Source organism: Elaeis guineensis, chromosome 2 (assembly GCF_000442705.2).
Source record: "Elaeis guineensis isolate ETL-2024a chromosome 2, EG11, whole genome shotgun sequence".
Lineage (NCBI taxonomy): Eukaryota > Viridiplantae > Streptophyta > Magnoliopsida > Arecales > Arecaceae > Elaeis > Elaeis guineensis.
In genome coordinates, this window is record NC_025994.2 from 110,540,971 (window position 1) to 110,559,594 (window position 18,624).

Sequence of the window (18,624 nt, forward strand, 5' to 3'; positions counted from 1 at the left end):
GATGGAGAAGCAGTATCCAAAATGAGCAATTTTAAAAAATATCTCTAAACTTCTGATCATCTGCAGCACCAAATTAACTTTTCATTTTCAAATCATCTCTATAATTTAAATTATTGGCTGGTTAAAATTGGTTATGATTGAATAAATCAGTATCAGACGGTCACAAAAAACTAAAAATAAAAAGATTTAAAAGAACTTTGAAGTATTGTAGTAAAATCCAAACAAGTTATATGCAGAAGGCTAGATTAAAAGTCGTTAAATAGTTAGTACCGACCATTAAATGGCAGTCAGTTATTAACTGGGCTTACCTTGGCTGGGGGATTGGTGCCATGGGGTTAGAAATCATACTTCAAACATGATATGAAACAAGTTGTTTATTGGTGCTTTAAGAACTGATCAAGGAATCAACCCCTTTCCTCCAATGTTCTAAGGTCGAGATAAAAGAACCATTTTAATATGTTATAGTCCCGGAAACTGGTCAGCAGTTTTAGTTGGTCATAAATCAATTTATTAATATATTAAGTTATAAATAAATATATAAATAAATATATAAATTATACGATGATATCTATATTGTATATGTAACATAGGTACCACAAACATGATTAAATCTTATAAATTTATCTTTTAGAAAAAAAAAGACATTTGTCAGTATTTCTTATAACACAAAACTTAGGATGGCAATGACGATGAGAAAATTCAGGACTCAGCATGGCAAGATTTTACCATAAGTATGTTTGGTGGTAAAATAGAAAAGTAGTAAAACATTGATTTTCAAGCGGTTAATTCATGAAGGTCGAAGATAGATCAGCTACAATGGGTGGAGCTATGGACCGTTCAGATCAACATGTCGCATGGATTTTTGGAATTTGCGGTCTTGGATAAGCTTCCTAATTATTCATAGGTCAAGCAACGGATTGTTTAGGTTAGGCTTTAAAACATCGGTTTCCATGGTCAATGATTGCAAAGTTGATCAAACAATCTAATCAACAACTAATTCCCAGCCAAATCACCAATGTATACGTCTAGACAATGTTTTTTTTTTTTATCTACAATAGAGTCACTATTTATGGAATGCTACATTTAGAGAGTGGCGGTTTTTAAACTGATCTATTAGCATTTTTTTTTTAATTTTTTTGATAAAAATCCATTACCACTCAATTAACTAAAATCTGCCATGTACCCCAATATATGAAACTCCCACACCAAGGTTCCAAATATGTTGATGATGTTTCTCCTGTGCGGTTTTGCATGACAGCATAAAGGAAAAGTGTCACATGCAAAGATAAAGATAAGAGGTTCATAATTGAAATTAAAATTGGGATGGAAATCAAAATGATCATATCTTTTGATGTGTTTGGTTGACGGTAGAAACTAAAATTGAAATCATAATTAGAAATGGAATAGAATTTGACTGCTAGAAAATAATAAAGATTGGATTTTTGTGGGATTGGGGATTTCTATTCATCCTTGCGCGATAGATGGCAACATCCTAGTTTAACAAAAAAATAAAAAAGAAGGCTAGATGCCTAGGAGCATCAGCATATGGAATAAAGAAGGAAGGCCTGCAGCTTTAGTTAGCACGTCTGATTTCCCCTTGTTTCTTTTCGTCACCCCCAGACAAAGCCCACCTGCCCCAGTATAAATCACAATAAAGTCGTCACTTTCCACCCTCGTTCCGGAGGTTCACGAGGAAGAAACGGTCCAGTGATCGAGTGCCCCCGATAAAGAAATTTCCATGCGGGGAATATTTGCCATGATTCGCGTCTTATCCTCATAAGTTTATCCTCTCAAGCCGTCTCGCGCGGCATCATGTCCCGGAAAAGTGGCCATATCCGTATAACGTTGTTCATGGCTTGTTCGGCATTTGCACGAGAGGCTACTATTTTGGCCGGCAAAATCTAGCACCTTGTAGATCGGATAAGCTCGCTTACAGTAGTGATATGACTAACGAGTTCATTTTTTCCATTGAACCTCCTCATGTTCTTTGGTAGTTATCTCAAATACAGATGTCAGCACTGAGATCCCCAGGATCGAATTTATGGGGACTTGTTGTTCCATGGGACGGACATTGCATGATCAAAAGATAATTTAAATTTTTTTTATATCTAACTGAATTTAGGTACATCAAAAAAGAAAATCTGAGCGCGTCTGTTAAATGTCTTACAGGGATGACAAAAACTTGGAGCACTGCTAGTGGTGAGTTTTGGAGAAAGATGTATGGGTAAGATGTTGAAAAGTTATATATTAGATTGGTCTTACTAACCGCAACTTTTAACAAACATGATGGTTGTCAAAGTTAAGTTTGTGACCACGAATGGCTGGATATCGCTTCATTTTTATGGCGCTTTGATTTGTTGGGAAATAGGTCTACATTGGATGGGCTAAGAATTCTAGTGATACTTATATATTCACGAGCTTATCTACTTACTAGCTAAAACTTTTAGGTTGGATTTTAATATGCTTGTCATGAGAAAATCTTCACTCGAGCCCAAATCCGGATGTGATCATGTGGGGTTGACCTATATCAAGCTAGAGTTTTGATTTTTTTTTTTCTTTTTTTTTTTCAAAAAAAAAGCAACCTAGAGATTGGATTGTCAGCGTAGGTTTTCTAATTGTAGTTGCTTTATGTTAATAGGAATCATTGGAACCATGTTCGCACAACCATTAAAGGTCAAAATATTTCTCTTAGTTTCAAGTACGTATGGTTCTACTGTTCTTGATTAAGGCTAGATTGGACAAGCTTTTCGCAATTTAATTATTTCTTATCAAGTCAATTGGAGGTCATGGTTTGCAACTCTGGTATCATGAGGATTTATTTTGATATTGTGGATTCATAGTGATAATTTTTTGCTAAACCAAATGGTTTAGATCCATCTACTTTGAATACAATCCATTATATCAGAAAATAGAATATATCTAAATTGAACAGGAGTAAAAAAAGCAAGTTGTTCATACAATACCATCAAAGTGATTTATCATATAATTTGCCATCTAGTTCGCCATTGCTATATAATCTAATTAATAATAGTCACCAAATCACCTTTCAAAAGGATATGACTAGCTTTCAACTCTAGGATTGCATATAGAATGCCTTCCCAAGCACGTCTTAATTCCGCCCCCTGGAATGGTGATATCAAAGAGAGATGCTACCAAAAATTCATAATGTGGACTATCATAAATTAATCCAGCTCCTTTTTTTGGCATCTTTATTAGTTATGTTACCGTTAAAATTTATCTTGATAAAGTTTGAGGGTGGGGATTTTAATTCTATGAACAAGATAAGTATGCTTCAGCCATATAAGATGCTGAAGTGGGCACTTGTCTATCTAAAGTGATTGCTGAATTCATTTGAAGTAGGGTATCCTAAGTTGCTTGAAGCATGCCATTTCACCTTCGACCACTTTCTCCCACATCTAAACACACTCTTAAAAGAAGATACTAAAAAAGTTGTATCTTTCATGCAAAAGAATAATTCAACTTCTTTTGCGATGTCAACTATTGAATCGTTTGATAATTATTCTAAGATCTATATGGGTAAAAGGAAGAAAGAGGTTGCAGTGTTTTGAGATCTATGTAAGGTAAATAGAAGAAAGAGATTGGAATGCTTTGAGATCTGCACAATATGAGCTTGGTATCTAGCATTCAAACAACTCCAAAAATGATAGTTTTCTCTTCTTTTTGTTGCAAAATATGCTTGTTGAATGAGAGAAAATCGGGCTAAAAACTATGCCGGTGAATGTTGGACAAGAACAAGATTAAACCCAAGTTATTGATACCAATACTCAATTAACTTTATCAACTCTACTGGCTGACATATTATGAAGATTGTTAGCACCGATGATTATTATAACTTTAGGATATTTATGTGATAAATCCTCACATTCCATATGGAATAAAATGCTGATAATTAGAGGGTGTTTGATTGGGGGAAGTGGAGGTCTAGAATCGGAATGGGTGACTCCCATTCCAATCGTTGGTTGGGAGGAATCCCATTCCGATTTCGATTCTGGAGTGGAATGAAAATGGGTCAATCTATATAGAACTCAATCCCTACTCTCCTCTATGGATTTAATTTTTCATTTTAATTTCGATTCCGATTTCGATTTCGGTCACGAACCAAATGCTTCGGGAGATTTGGCCATTCCGATTCTGATTCCCATTCCCATTCTGATTCTGGTTACGAACTAAACGCCCCCTTAATGTGTTTGGCCATCTGGATTTTAAAAGATATGAAAGTCAAGGGCAAAAATAATTCCTTCCCAATTTATCATGTCTTTTCAAAGTCGAACTAGTTTTAGTTTCTAAAATATCTTGTTTTCGTCCATGCATTGGATCGGTTGGTTTCATCTTATCTAATTTGAGCCAGATCAGGAAATAACAATCCAAGCCCAATCTAAATATAATGGATCCCCAAAAAATCAGATTTGGGCCGCCCGTTTATTTCCTCCAAAATCCAAAACGATCGAAATAATAAATAAATTAAATAAATTAAAATAGACCTCTGAATCCTCTATCCTGCGAACGAAATCGGATGTTCGTATGGAAGCAGCTGCCCTGAAACTCCAACCACCATCATAGCTTCCTCTTAGGGCTGGAAGTGGGTCGGGCCGGATCATACCCCTCCCCGAGTTTAGTTCGAAATTTTGTTTTGGATTTTGAGCCGGACTTAGATTCAAAAAGTTTTAAACAATTCGGACCTGAGTCCAACTCAAATCCGGCCCGAACCCGATTGGGCCCAACCTTAAGGGCAGCGGTATCACATGGAAGGGCAGTGCCGGTGCGAGGAGGAACGCCGGCAGCGACATCGAGTGGTGCATCGCGTGGAAGGCCAGCGGCATCGGGTGCTGTGGTGGGGAAAGGAATGCCGGCAGTGGAGCCGCCTTGAGGACGAGGATGGATCGTGTGGAAAGGCAGCAGCATCGAGTGCGACGGTGGGGGGAGGAACGCCGGCAGCGGAGCCGCCTTGAGGAGGAGGGTGAATCGCATGAAAGGGTAGCAGCATCAGGTGGGGTGGGGGGGGGAGGAACGCCGGCAGTGGAGCCGAATGGAGGAGGAGGGTAGATTACGTGGAAGAGCAGCGGCATGGGCTGCGGCAGTGGGGGGAGGAACGTCGGCAGCAGAACCGCCTTGAGGAGCAGGCGGCGGGGGTCACTGAAGGAGAAACCATCCCGAAGGTGGAAGTTTCGGTGGCAGCCGCAGGCCACGCATTTCAGCCCTCCAGCGACCCTTCCTCACCTCTCGGCATTAACTCCATGCCCTCGTCAAGCGCCTGCCCGCTGATCGCCGCCGCATGGTTCCTCATGCACTCCCCATACTTCCCCCCACCATCGACTTCGACAGAGGAGGCGGCGAGCTCTGCTGCCGCCCTCAGCTCTCCTCCCAGGGACCTAAACCTCTTTTGCTTCCCCTCGTCTCGCTGTACGGCACCATACTCAATTCCATCCCAAAAATCCCCGCTCTTGAAAGTTTCATAGTTTAATAATCGAGGGGCAGCGGGCCCCCGGTGAGGGATGGCAGAGCACGGAGAGCGTTGAACGCCTGATGGATGAAAAATGGGGAAGATATGTGGACAAGTCTGTTGGGCTGAATATCGACCTCGGATTCGGGCCAGGCCCAGATCCGGGTCGATCCAAAGATTTACCCAAATTTGATTCGAAAAATAAATGAGCTTTATAATTAAGCCCACACTCGATCGGAATTATTTCGGATCCGAAATCAGACCGGCCCAAGGCCTATCGGACCGGTTCGAGCCCAGTTCCAACCCTATTCCCCTATAAATAAACCCCGCTCCCAGGATCGTCCATTAGAGCACCGTCTCTGTACTCTTCCTTCTCGGCCACGGCCGCCGCCGCGGTCGCGGCGAAGGCGGCACCTCTCCTCTCCGGCGTCTTTGATCGACGAAAACGTCGTCTCCGCTTTTCCGGTGGCTCTGATCGGTGAGATAGCTCCGTTCTTGGCCAGCCCATCCTCTAGTCTCCATCTTTCGTTAACTCCCTTGGTTCCTCTTCCTCCAATGTGGTAAGATATCTCGGGTTTTATTCTAGTAGAATTTATTTACTTCTTGATTATAGTTTTTTTTCTTCCCCAGGAACTTTCTTTCTCCCTGTTGCCCGAGAATTTCAGTGGGATTTGGTTTATTCTTCCGCACGAAACTGTAATTATCCATTAAAATTTAATTGAATTTTCCTTCTCCTCGTTTCTTTACCTTTGTCTCATTCCCTTCGTTTTTAATCCTATTGCACTACAGTTGGCTTTCTTTTATTTTCTTTTTCCCGCTCTTTTTCGTTTGATGGCTTCTTGATCGTTGAATCGTGTACTGTTTCATTTGATGGCTTCTCGATCGTCGAATTGAGGTCAAAGAAGTTATACTGACGTGTTGGTATGCTGAAATACTTAGTATTATACTATTAGTCGTTGGTGCTCTCATCTTAAAGAATGTAAGTGTCTTTCTGATAATTTCTTTGAGTTCTTGAAATTTCTATGATTTCCTTACATTGACACAAATATTTGCCATTGATTCGGTGCAACAAATTGATGTTGTTATCATCTTAAAGCCAGTGCCTTCTGATGATTTCTTTTCGGTTCTCTATGATTTCCGAACTTCGATACAGATGCTTGCAATTACGCGAGTCCTATGAGTCATTGATGCTGCTTATCTTTCTGATGATTCCTATTGGGGTTTCTTGAAATATCCATGTTTGCCTGACTTTGATACGGATGTTTGCAATTAAGTCATCTTAAAGCTAGTATCTTTATGATGATTTCTCTTGTGTTTTCTTGAAATTTATACAATTTCCTGACATTGACACAGATGCCTGCGGTCACTTTAAGTCCTATAAGTCATTGATGTTGCCATCTTACAGGTAGTATCTTTATGATGATATCTTTTACGTTTTCTTGAAATTTCTATGAAACCCATGTTGTGAATGATTTAAATGAACTTTTTAAATGTTTGTAACACATTCTCAGTCTGCCTGTTTTCCATCTTGGTGCTTGTATGGTTGAAAGGTTGGAATCGCACAAGTTCATTTCTTAACTTCTACAGAGCCTTTCGACATTAAATATTCCTTATTTGTTTCAGCTTATCCTTTTTAGTTGGAAACTACCGGAATGTGCCAATTCTTTGTTAAGCAGTTGCTACTTGCTGATAAGTTGAAATTTGCTGAAAGGGTTCAGATAGTTAAGTTCAGCGAGTCGTATTGGTTCATGATCAAGTGCTTTCTCAGCAGTTGTTACTTGCTGATTAGTTGAAATTTGCTGTAAGGGTTCTGATAGTTAAGTTCAGCGAGTCTGTGAAAAGCTGATTCCCTTATCAAATATTTCCAGTTTTATGTTAATAAAATCTTATAACTTTACCCCCCAAGACTTGCATTTTTCACTTTATTGGATGTTACATTGTTTATTGCTTCATGATCTTCGATATACATGCATGATCAAAGAGATTATATTATTGCATAATGAGTTCTGATACATGCAATGTCCTAATGTTGCCATATGTTGTTGATATCAGAATCATATGAGCTTTGTGAGGAAAAAGGTATCCTTATTGATGAATTCTGAGATGTTACGGTATGAACCATACCATGTCTGCTTTATGTTTGATTGGTGAATCTTTTTTTTTTTTTGGTAATGATTGGTGAATCATTTTTATTAACTAAGTCTAGGTGGTAGAATGAGTACTTTCTGCTTACAAATTTTGCTTTCAGTATTTGCTGCATTGACCTAATCTTCTTCATATGGTGCTTATCCCCTTTTACCTCCAATCATATCTAGATTGCTTATCAGCTTACATGATTTGTAGGTTGTTGTTTAACTTCATGTAATACTTGTGGCAGCTAGAATCATGTATACATCCAGTTTTCGTGATTCTAATGTAAGACTTGATTTCAATGCATACAGCAATCTGATGAGATTTTAAAAGTAGTTTCAGATTTACAAGTAGCAACATGCCCAATTTAAGTTCCGATAAATAATTATTTTTGAAAATTTAGAAGATTTCTTTCTAATAGTTGGGTATGATGCCCTTCCATTCTATTCTTTTATTTATCATATAGTGGTAACGAAGTACTTATTGCTTCTTGGACATCAATGGTTTCCTCGGTTTATGTGTGTTTTTGATCAACCTAGACTTATTCATATTTCTTAAGAGTTGTTTTTCTTTGTACCAAGAGACCAACTATCTAAACCTTAAGGCTAAAGGTGCTAGCACCTAAATTTGGTGTATTTATTGTGGCTCCAACCTCTATGTTAACAGGTATTTTAAGTTGGACTTCTAATTAATTGACAGAGGCTATTTTGTTTTATGTCTGGAAAAACAACTTTCCGGCAACTCGTTGGGTAATAGATGATTGTTTAATCCAAATCTTCCCTCATCAAATTGTGTGTGTATATATACTTGACTGGTCACATATTTTTTATGATATATTGTCATAACTTTTTATATTATTGTTAGCTAAGCTATGCTTGGACCACATGCATCTTACAGGGTTGGGTAATTTTTGTCAGCTTGTTAAGCTGGCGATGTTCCTAGCGATGATGGGTTTCATCATTGAACAGATTGGTGGCTTTTCATATGTTTGATTCCTTATGAATACTACTTTTGAAAATTAAAATTAACATTAGTTTCTTAAAATTAACGAATGTTAACTTCGTATATGTGGCTTTATGTGTTCCACAGCATTTTCCCTATGTCATAGGTTGGTCATTTTGATTTGCTTAAATATATCTTATGAGATAGTGGTGTTTCATCAATGCTTCATTTATAGCTTTCATGTCAAGGCATTTTTTCTAAACTGATGTCTTGTAAAAGTTTGATTATCTTAGAGCAACTCCTATGGGAGTGTGACCTTAGTACCTTTATCCTCCTCAGGGTAGCATTCGTATTTTTTACTCCTGCATGGGCACCTACTTATGCATACATATGCTCGTCGAAATACACAACTACTACCTTTTAGCAGCACATGTGAGATAGTGATGGTGGGTGGTATGACTAAGTGATGCGCTTATTTTTTCAGTAGTTGGTTTTAGATATTAGATTGTTTTAACTGAAATCATAATCAACAGTCATTTGTTCGAATTATAAAAAGTGGAAGTTCATCAATTAAAGGAATATCATGTTTATTATTCGGTTTTTTTCTGTTTCACATGACTTCCTAAGCTGAAATTTTAATCCAAGAATATCTTAATTTAAGTTTCACTGATGGAACGAATACTGCGATTGATCCTTGACATGAGTTTCATGTGCTGAAACTTGCTGATGTAGGAGTATCGTGCTTGATGCTATCATGATCAATACCTTTAGACTAAAGTTTTACTACTTTATATTCAGGCTTCCTATAGTCCAGAAACTTTCTAGGCTAATATAATAAGCTTATTAGATTCATGAGTATCAAATTGATATTCTTGAGTTAAAAGTTTCTCCAAGTTGAAATGTTCATAATTTGATAACCATCATGATTGATACTCTCAAACTGAAGTTTCTTAAAAATATTATTATTTTAAGATTATCATGGTTACATCCTCTTTCCCATTCAATTTTCATAAAGCTGAATTTTGACCATTTTTTTTAAAACAACAAAATTCATTTTTAGGTATTTAAGATGAGAAGCTTTTCAAATTCATGAGTGTCATAATTGTTGGTCTTGAGTTTAAAGTTGCTCAAAACTGAAAAGCATGATTTTTTGATACTATCCAATTGAAGTTCCTTTTGAATGTTATAATTTTTGAAGCATCATAATTACTCTCTTTTGCAGTCCAAGTTTCATAAAGCCGAAGTTTTCTCAATAACATGATAGATTTTAGAATTTTACAGCATGAGAACCTTTTAACATGAGAGTGTCATATTGACGTTCTTTTAATCCAGAGTTTTCAAAACCTTTGAACTTGAGAGTCATATTGATGTTCTTTTAATCCAGAGTTTCTAAAATTTGAAATTCTAAAAGAGTTCAATATTCTGAATCTAAAGGTAAACAAGGTCAAACTTTTTAATTTAAGTGTGTTATAACTCAACTATTTTAGTTCAGAGTGTCATGGAATTATAACACTTCTAACCTTTAGAAACTCATGATTGATGCTCCAAATTTAGAATTTCATAAGGCGAGGCTTGTGCTTGCGAATCTAATATATATATATGAAAGTAGAAACGGAGAGAAAATAGATTAGTCATTTAGGTTGTCCACGTAAACTACACATTATCATCTATGAATGTTATTTGGATTAAAATCAACCTGCAATATGCCACACTCTCTTACCTAACAATTCTTAGAGCATTGAATTAAAGCATGATGGTATTAAAAGACTGAATTGAAGCCCACTTATATGACTTAAATGATGTTCTTAAAGCATGATATTATTAGCTTGCAATAAAATATGGATGGACATAGGGAATTTAAATGGATATTTATTTTTTTGTTTATAAATATATATTTTTTAAAATGATCCATTATGTGATCTAACGTGCGGGCTCAAAACTAGTGCAAATAAATATGGTTTATACATTGTCGATGCAAATCTAGCTCTCATTGGTTATACCATAACTGTATGGTGAGGCAGGGGTTTTGTTGGCTGCATGGAAATGGATGCACATAGTATATAGCCTGTGCTTCATCCACTTTCAAGCATCTTGGAGACACTTCCTCATAGAACTTAATTTACATAACTACTACTCACTTCCTGATGGTTACATATCTCATAAAGTGTATTTTTGAAATCATTCTCCAAAGAGGACGAGGCACATTAATGAATTTATGCTTAATGAATAGTAATTTTAAAATGCAGCTGGCATTTCAATAACTACCCTGTTTTTATGCTTAGTGATAGTTATTAAATGTAAATTGTATCCGAATCGATTAAGCAGCTGGATTACAAATCATCAAGTTGGAGCTAGTTTAAGAAATTCTTCCTTTTGAAATTTAAATGGCATTATTATCTTTGGGCATGACATGATATGCTGTTCTTCAAAATCAATATGCCTCTATGATCTTGCCCCAGCGTCAATATGCCTTTCAAATTCAGTACTTAACTATTTACTTAACAGATGCCATATTCATATCAAGTAGCAATTTCTACATATCACATATCATTAGAATAATCTATTATGTGGATGTATGTCACATATTTCCAAAATAACAGTTCCATTAGGGCCTTAAGTTAGGTCAAGATAGGGGTGAGAGAGGAGTGTATGACCTGGGTTTGGCCCGACTTGAAAAAAACGGTTCAAACTTCAAAGCAATGGTCCCGAAGGTGAAGCATAGATATAATCAAATTAACTAGATCCGTCCACAGTCTGGGCATATGATCATTCTCACAACATTCTTGGCACTTAGCATACGCATTGTACACAGGAGAAATTATGAATGCTTATAACCTTCCAATCGATGTTTCCTATTATGTTAAGAATAACATTTGGAAGCAAGCTACATGGTAGAATGAATTGTTTATGCCAAATACTGGAAAAGCAATGCCAGTAAGCTTGGAATACAAAATGTCCTTTTATATGTAAGAGGGCTGCAACCATCAAGGAATTATTTAAATGTCCTTTTGCAATTATAACTTTTCGTTAATTATTTATATGATTATTCTTGTTATTTAAAGGCGCATTTCTTTTCTTTCTCACTATTAAGAGGAAGATCGAAATTATATAATATGGGAATTGTTAGTTATAGTTGGGTTGAGATGTGAAGAACAAAGCCCAAGAGCTCGGAGAACAGATGTACATAAGTTTGTGATTTTATGATAATGTTGTTGATAATTGGGGATGTGTTCAACCCTGTATCGCCCAATGTATATATCCATATAAGATTGTTAAACATTAAGGCTACAAATGGATTCGGTTGACACATGATCCGACCTGATTTGACCTACTAAGATCCGATTTGACCCATGTTAAAGAACCAGAGGGGTTTGAATTGAATCTGTTTCATTTTTAGGATCGGGTTTGGATTTACTAAATTCAGATCCAATCTAATCTGACTTAGTTTTATGGATTTGGATCTTATGCTTAATGATCCAATCCGATCTGACCCAAACTCAATATTGGATTTGAAGTCATTCTGGTGTTTATTCTATTCATTGTTTTTGTAAGATTATTTATCAACGTGGATTTGTAGCAATCTGGAATAGTTTCTGGCTGGAGAAGGTGACAGTATTTAATTGGAAGGTTACCAATTATGAGTTGCTCGCTCTCAATGATTTAAAGAAAAGGAATTAGACTGCTTTTAAAGATTGTGTTTTTGTAGTAATCATAAAAAAATTCTTGTTTTGAATTTTGTTGAAATGTGAAGCCGGTTTAGGGAAACTTTGGTCACTAATTTTGTATTCAATGTTCTCCTAAAAGTCTATAACATTTGGGTGGTGGTGGGTATGTTTTGGTGTATGGTTAGAAAGAATCTCAAAATCTTTAGTGAAAAGATGTGGATGGGATTATAGATCATTAATATAGTTAAGAAATAGTTGTAGCAGTGTTTTGGGATTGTATATTGTGATTTAAATTTTTTGGGTTGGAATTGGGTTATATATGGACCCAGCCAGACACATGATTTCTTGGGGCAAAATTTTTGTCCATGAATCTGATCTAAATCGATTCGATCTTCTATTGTATTAGATCTAGGTCCAATATTAGAACTTGATCAATGAATCAGATCATGTCGAGGTCACTCATGATATAGTCCAATCCGATCCATTTTCACCCATAACAAACATGTATGCGTATATATAGATACAAGCAAAATCCTTCATTATGCATGTGCAAGATTGCCTTTTCTCTCTTTTTTTATCACTATAAATGTTGGACTGTTTCTAAAAAGGTTTATTTTTGAAGCTATACAGATGGACATATTTATGAAGTTATAATATTAAAGATATTTATGAAGTTTTGAACATAACATTTATTTTGACGACATTAGCAATGGTATCTGTAACCTTGATGCTAAAATGATTTCAGAGCCTATGCAAGATCATCTGAGCACCATATTGGGGATGAATAGTAACTACAGTGTAAGGCGCATGGGCGTATGATGGTGAAGGCTCGAATGAGAAATTCTGAAGAATTATGGCCAAAGCCATCTTAGCTTCCATCATGGCAAAGCTCTGCCCAACACAAATTCGGGGACCCCAACCAAACGGAAGGAAGGCCCCTTGAATCTTTGATGCCTTTGAAACTCCACTAGCAAACCTCTCTGGATTGAATTCACTGGCATCTTCTCCCCAAAATGCTGGATCGTGGTGTATCAAGAGTATAGGCAGATAGAGTTGCACTCCTGGGGGAAAGGAGAAATCTCCCAGTTTCATTTTCTTGTAGGTTTCCCGTACGACAGCAGACAGTGGTGGATACAATCTAAGAACCTCATACAAAATCATAGTCGCCTGCAATAAAAATTTGAAAGATTCAGGGATCTCCATTGTTATACACTATAATAGCATGCATCAAAGGAAAACATCTTAGAGGTTATTGATTCTTGTTGCTTACGTGTTGAGATCTGGCCATAACCTCTGATTGATAAAACTTAATTAGAAGCCACTAGAAAAAAAAAAATCATAGGTACGAAATGTAGCATGCAGTTGTCTATCAGAGAGAGAGAGAGAGGGGACAAATCTACTCACAATCTTTAATTGACTTAAGCCATCAAAGTCTGGCTTATTTTTTCCAAAGATTTGTAGAACCTCTTCTCTCGCACGAGCCTGCCAGCTAGGATGCATGCCTAGCACAACGATGGTCCAAGTTAGGAGAACCGATGTCGTCTCATGCCCAGCAAAGTAGAACAACTTGCATTCCTCAATCACATCATCCTTGGTCATCCCAGTGTTCTTGGAGCCTCCTTGTTCTTGGGAGTATCTAAAATTTGATTCCATTAGCAACCGTAGCAAGTCATCATCGGTAGCTCCTTCCTTTCTCATGCTCCTCTCTCTGTGCTCAATCATTCTGCTCAAAAGAGCCCAAATCTCTCTATGGATTTCCTTCATACGTTTGTTTGTCTTGGTGGGAACAAACCTATGTAGAAAGGTCAAATTTTCAGTTCATGTCAACCTAATTTCTGGTATCACTTGCCTTGATAAAATTCAGAATTCTGTTAAATTGCAACCATTTAAATGAATTGGAGAGGGCTACTGTTGAGAAAAAGGAAAACATGCTTAAATCATTTTTCTGATTGAGGATGAGGGGAACTCACCTAATTTTTCATCTCTTTCAAAATCGAGGGAACATTTCTGAAAACATGGACAAGCTCTTCCTAGTATGAGAAGAATAAACAAAGCCATATCTTTTCCAATGATCTTTCATCAGAATATTGAAGACCGTATCCTAACAAACCAAACTCCCTTTCTTATTATTATTTTTTTATTTAGATTAATTTATTAGAAGTAGTGAAAAGAGAAAACAACACCTGTAACCAGGGATGTATATATTTTGAATAACTTGAATACCAAGCTCAGCTTGCTCTTCTAGGAGTTGAAATATCCGTCGGCCTTCTTTGAAGCTGCTACCAAATGCTGTGCGAGAGATGACGTCTCCGGTAAGACCTTGGAATTCAGGCCAAACATCCAATTCACAAGATCCTTGCAAACGAATGTGCATATCCCATCTTTTGATCAGTTCATCACAACAAGTATAGAAGGTTGGTGACATGCACTGCAAAGCAACAAAGAGAAGCAGATTACCATCAGTCACCCATTTTAAGTATGAAACAGCAGTGCATTATTTATTTACAAATTCTTGCTGTTGATTATGATGTGATACGCTATATCCTCAGTAGATTCGAAGGGATTCCTTTCCTGTAATTTGTGACTAAAAAGTAAAAACGTATCATCAGATTACACTGGGGGAATTAAACTACCTTCAATTTCTCTAGATGAAAAGCAGGGTTGATGATCCTTCTGTGTTTGGCCCATTTTTCACCTTCATAACTTAGAACTCCTGTAACCAGTAGCCTCGCCAGTGGGTTTACCTTGGGCTTCTCGAAGTGACCAAACTTGCCTGACAGGACCTCCCTTACCAGTTCTGGATCGTTAAGGATCACTCGAGGATAAGACCCAAACCACATGAATGATATTTTACCTGCACTTGCAGTCATATGCACTACTTTAAGCAGTCATTTGCACTGATTGTTGGGGATCATCATAAATTTCCCTTTAAAAACCATAGGGATCAATAACTAAGTAGAAAGAGGGGGCAAGGCTTAAACTGTAAAATTGAGAATCATGATATCTTGGTACCTTATATTGTTTAGATTGGTTCATACATATACTCCTCAAAAATCCGAAGCTGTTATTGATAAATCCGCAAGCTTCCTTTTCTAGTAATTAACTATTGACCCAATTTGTTCTCAACAAAAGCTAATGTCAATTCTCGATTGATATCTTTTTTTTTTTTTTTTTAAAAGATTTTAGAAAGATGACCGAGTAACATTAGGATTAAATGGCCCTCTAAGCAGTGTTGCCCAAAGAGTCCCAAATATAGTTACGAAAATCTTAAAAAAGACGACAAACTATATATATTTGCGCCCTCACTGCCTCTCACCCTCCTCCCTCCTTCCTCTTCCACTCCTCCCATCTCTACCATGGCAGGTCAACCATCAGATGCCTTAAAGAATTCAAAATAGGAGAAGGGTTACCGTGATCGTTGATGAGTTGGTGGTGGAATGGAAGGACGCGAGGGACAATGCAGTGAGTGAGAGGCATAGGCTTGGATCGGGCCTCCTTGGAGACCCGGTCCACGTCCTCGACGTCTCCGTAGAGGAATCGATAGTGGGTACCCTTGATCCCCTGATCCCGGAGAACGCGGTCCAGCCGCCGAGGCCTCCACCACACCCACTCCAAAGCCCTCACGACCCATGCCGCCAACAGCAATAGACCCACCACTCCCCAGCTTACGCTCCCTGGCATCTCGAAGGGTCCCAACATTTAGAGAAGATGACTGAGAGGAGGTTTGTTGGAGGGGGAGAGAGAGTAAGGATAATAATATTTTCTCAGTAGATTTTCTAGCTCAAAAACTCGGTAGGTGGGGAAGGGTAGATTCGATACCTTGATTATAAAACTAGAAGATATGTCCCATGGTCGATCGTGACATTTTTTAGACCTAGGGCTAAATAAAAAAATGGGACATTCTCTATTAAAAATTAACATATTTTAAATATTAATTATCATTGAAAAATTAATCTACGTGCAATAATTTTTTATAAATATATTCGTTAAACAGTGTATAAAATCCATCATTAATTTATTTAATTATTTTTTTTATTATAATATTATAGAAAGTCATCCTTGTACTCTATTGGAACATCAATACAAAGTCTAGGCCTGAGGCCTGGGGCGATCGTCCAGTTTTACCTGCCCCAGGGCCGGCCCTGATGTTCCATCCCAATCAACCAAAGATATGATGTCTCCACTCCATATTAAAATTACGTAATATTTTCTCGATAGATTTTATTTCAAAAGTTTGGTAGGTGAACTTCTGATCCCTCTTCCTTTCATCTGTAACAAACAAATCTTTAACCAAAACCGGCCCTCATAATGAAACATTACCAGCATGAGCAGGTCACCGAGCTGCAAAGTGGAAGATAACCAAGGGTCCTGAAATGGCTGACCATATAGTGAAACCTCTTTTTTCTCTTGCAAGAGTTATTGTGAAGTGTTTCAGGTTAAGTATTTGGCCACCGAGCCGACACTAAATCAGACTAGTCTAGAAATGGCATCCAAGCTTTTTTTTTTTTTTTTTTTTTTGGTAAGAAGGGCATCCCAAGTTGTTTGAAGCGTGTCATTTCAGCTTCCCTCGCTTTCTCCAGCAAATAAATACAACACAAGGGGAAACAGTACAAGAGTTGGAATAATAAAAAATTATACGGATTGTAGACTCCTTCCAAAGTGGACTGCATGAAACCCTACAATGTCTATTTGTTTGTACATTTTCTTATTAGGCAATCAATGGAGCTGCCTTAAGTGGGACATACTAGTGCCATCCTTTATTTTATTAATAGAGAAAATTTTTATTAATGGGGCTAATTTTTTATTAATGGAGATAATGAGGTTTCGGTTGTATCTTTCAGGCTAAAGAAAAATTCATCTTATTTGATGATATTAATCATTAGATCGCTTAATGACTGTTTCAAGACCTATATAGACAGACAGAAAAAAAAGAGATAGGGATATTTTGAAATCCGTGCAAGATGAATGAAATAAAAAGGTTGAAATAATTTGAGATTTGTACGGTGTAGACTTTATATCTGACATTCAAATAAATTTTAAAATAAAAATTTTGTAGAGTGTGCATGATCTGTTGAATGAGAGAAATCTAACTAAAAGTTATGCCTGTGTAATGTTGGTCAAGGGAAAGAACGAACTCAAATCATTAATATCAACACTCAATAATTTTATCGAGTTTACTAGTTGGCAGGCCATTGAGATTAGTGGTACTGTTGGTTATTATAACTTTAGGTTATTTATTTTGATAAATCCTCACATTCCACGAGGAATAAGATGCTGACAGTTAACGTGTTTGGCCGTCTGGATATTAAAAGAAATGAAAGTCAGGGGCAAAAGTAATTCTTCTTCAATTTATCATAACTTTCCCGTTTCGAACTAGTTTTAGTTTCCCAAATTTCCGTCCATGCAGATGCTGTTTCCATCTTATCTAATTTGGATTAGATCATGAAATAATAATCTAAACTCAGTCTAAATGTAATAGATGCCCAAATAATGAGGTTTGGATCGTCTGTTTATTTCCTTTGAAGCAAGAGATGATCATTTTTTTTGACCGGATGGTATCTGATCTGATTCGAATAGGATGGATTTTATCCAACTCAATTAAGAGGCAAGATGGATATGGGTTTAAAAAAAAAAAATCTGAAATAGATTTGGCTTGGGTACAAATAACGATGTATCTTACCTCGAAATTTGTCCCAATAATATCTTTTATTTAAAAAAAAATTAAATATTTTTTTATCTCTCTCTTATTTGTATCACGCCCCCTTTCTCTCCCTCTCTCATTTACATCGTCTACGCCCTCACCCAATGATCGGCCAACCCGACACCCAAGTGGCATTGTACTTCTACAATGACTCGACAGCTGGCAGGTCCTCACTCCTTCCCACCCACTCTCTCTCTCTCTCTCTCTCTCTCTCTCAGACATCAAAAAATCCCCCACTCCCACTCAATGACCTGACCATCTCAAGCGGCACCGTTGCAGCCCGATGGCCAGAGGGTCTCCACTCCCTCCACCTCTAGTGGCAGTCTGGTGGATCCTCATACTCCCATTCCTGACAATGAAAGCCTGACAGTTAGGGTTTTAATAAAACCCTAGCCATCGTCTAAGCTTCTATATTCAGCCACTCCAAGCTTCTGGTACGATCTAGACTCCTAAAGATCCAAAAAAATAGAAGAAACATAGGGCGAAAATATAGGAAAAATCAACCAAAACAAAGGAAAGATGGAAAAAATTAAAAGATAAGACTTTTTCCCACATAGATTGATTTTTTTTTTCTTTTCGCTTCTTTTTCTTTTGATTTCATTCTTTTTTTTCAGAAATTTGTGGGGAAGGAGAGCACCCGATGGAGATTGAAGGGCTTTTAGGTTATGGTTGGGGTTTTTTCTCAAGCATATGGGATTTTGTGAGAGTTGTGGTGGTGTGAGTTG

At 37.2% G+C, this 18,624-nt stretch overlaps 1 protein-coding gene and 1 long non-coding RNA gene across 3 annotated transcripts; one reads left to right on the top strand and one right to left on the bottom strand.

The window, feature by feature from the left end:
• The first annotated feature begins 5,038 nt into the window (after positions 1 to 5,038).
• On the top strand, positions 5,039 to 13,396 carry LOC105049531 (uncharacterized). Its single transcript, XR_002165589.3, has 4 exons — positions 5,039 to 6,021; positions 6,815 to 6,866; positions 7,514 to 7,572; positions 12,944 to 13,396. It is a non-coding gene; the product is annotated as an uncharacterized lncRNA (long non-coding RNA).
• Positions 12,737 to 15,946, bottom strand: LOC105049023 (cytochrome P450 CYP72A616). 2 transcript variants are annotated; one of them, XM_010928564.4, is made up of 5 exons: positions 15,609 to 15,946; positions 14,832 to 15,052; positions 14,382 to 14,626; positions 13,603 to 13,990; positions 12,737 to 13,365 (listed from the first exon to the last, which is right to left on the bottom strand). In XM_010928564.4, the coding sequence occupies exons 1-5, from the start codon at positions 15,895 to 15,897 to the stop codon at positions 12,940 to 12,942; spliced, it is 1,569 nt and encodes a 522-aa protein (XP_010926866.1). In that variant the 5' UTR covers positions 15,898 to 15,946; the 3' UTR covers positions 12,737 to 12,939. The 2 variants fall into 2 exon arrangements, with proteins under 2 accessions (XP_010926866.1, XP_019708707.1); XM_019853148.3 differs by lacking the exon at positions 14,832 to 15,052 and having other exon boundaries at positions 12,738 to 13,365; positions 15,609 to 15,945.
• Positions 15,947 to 18,624: the final 2,678 nt, after the last annotated feature.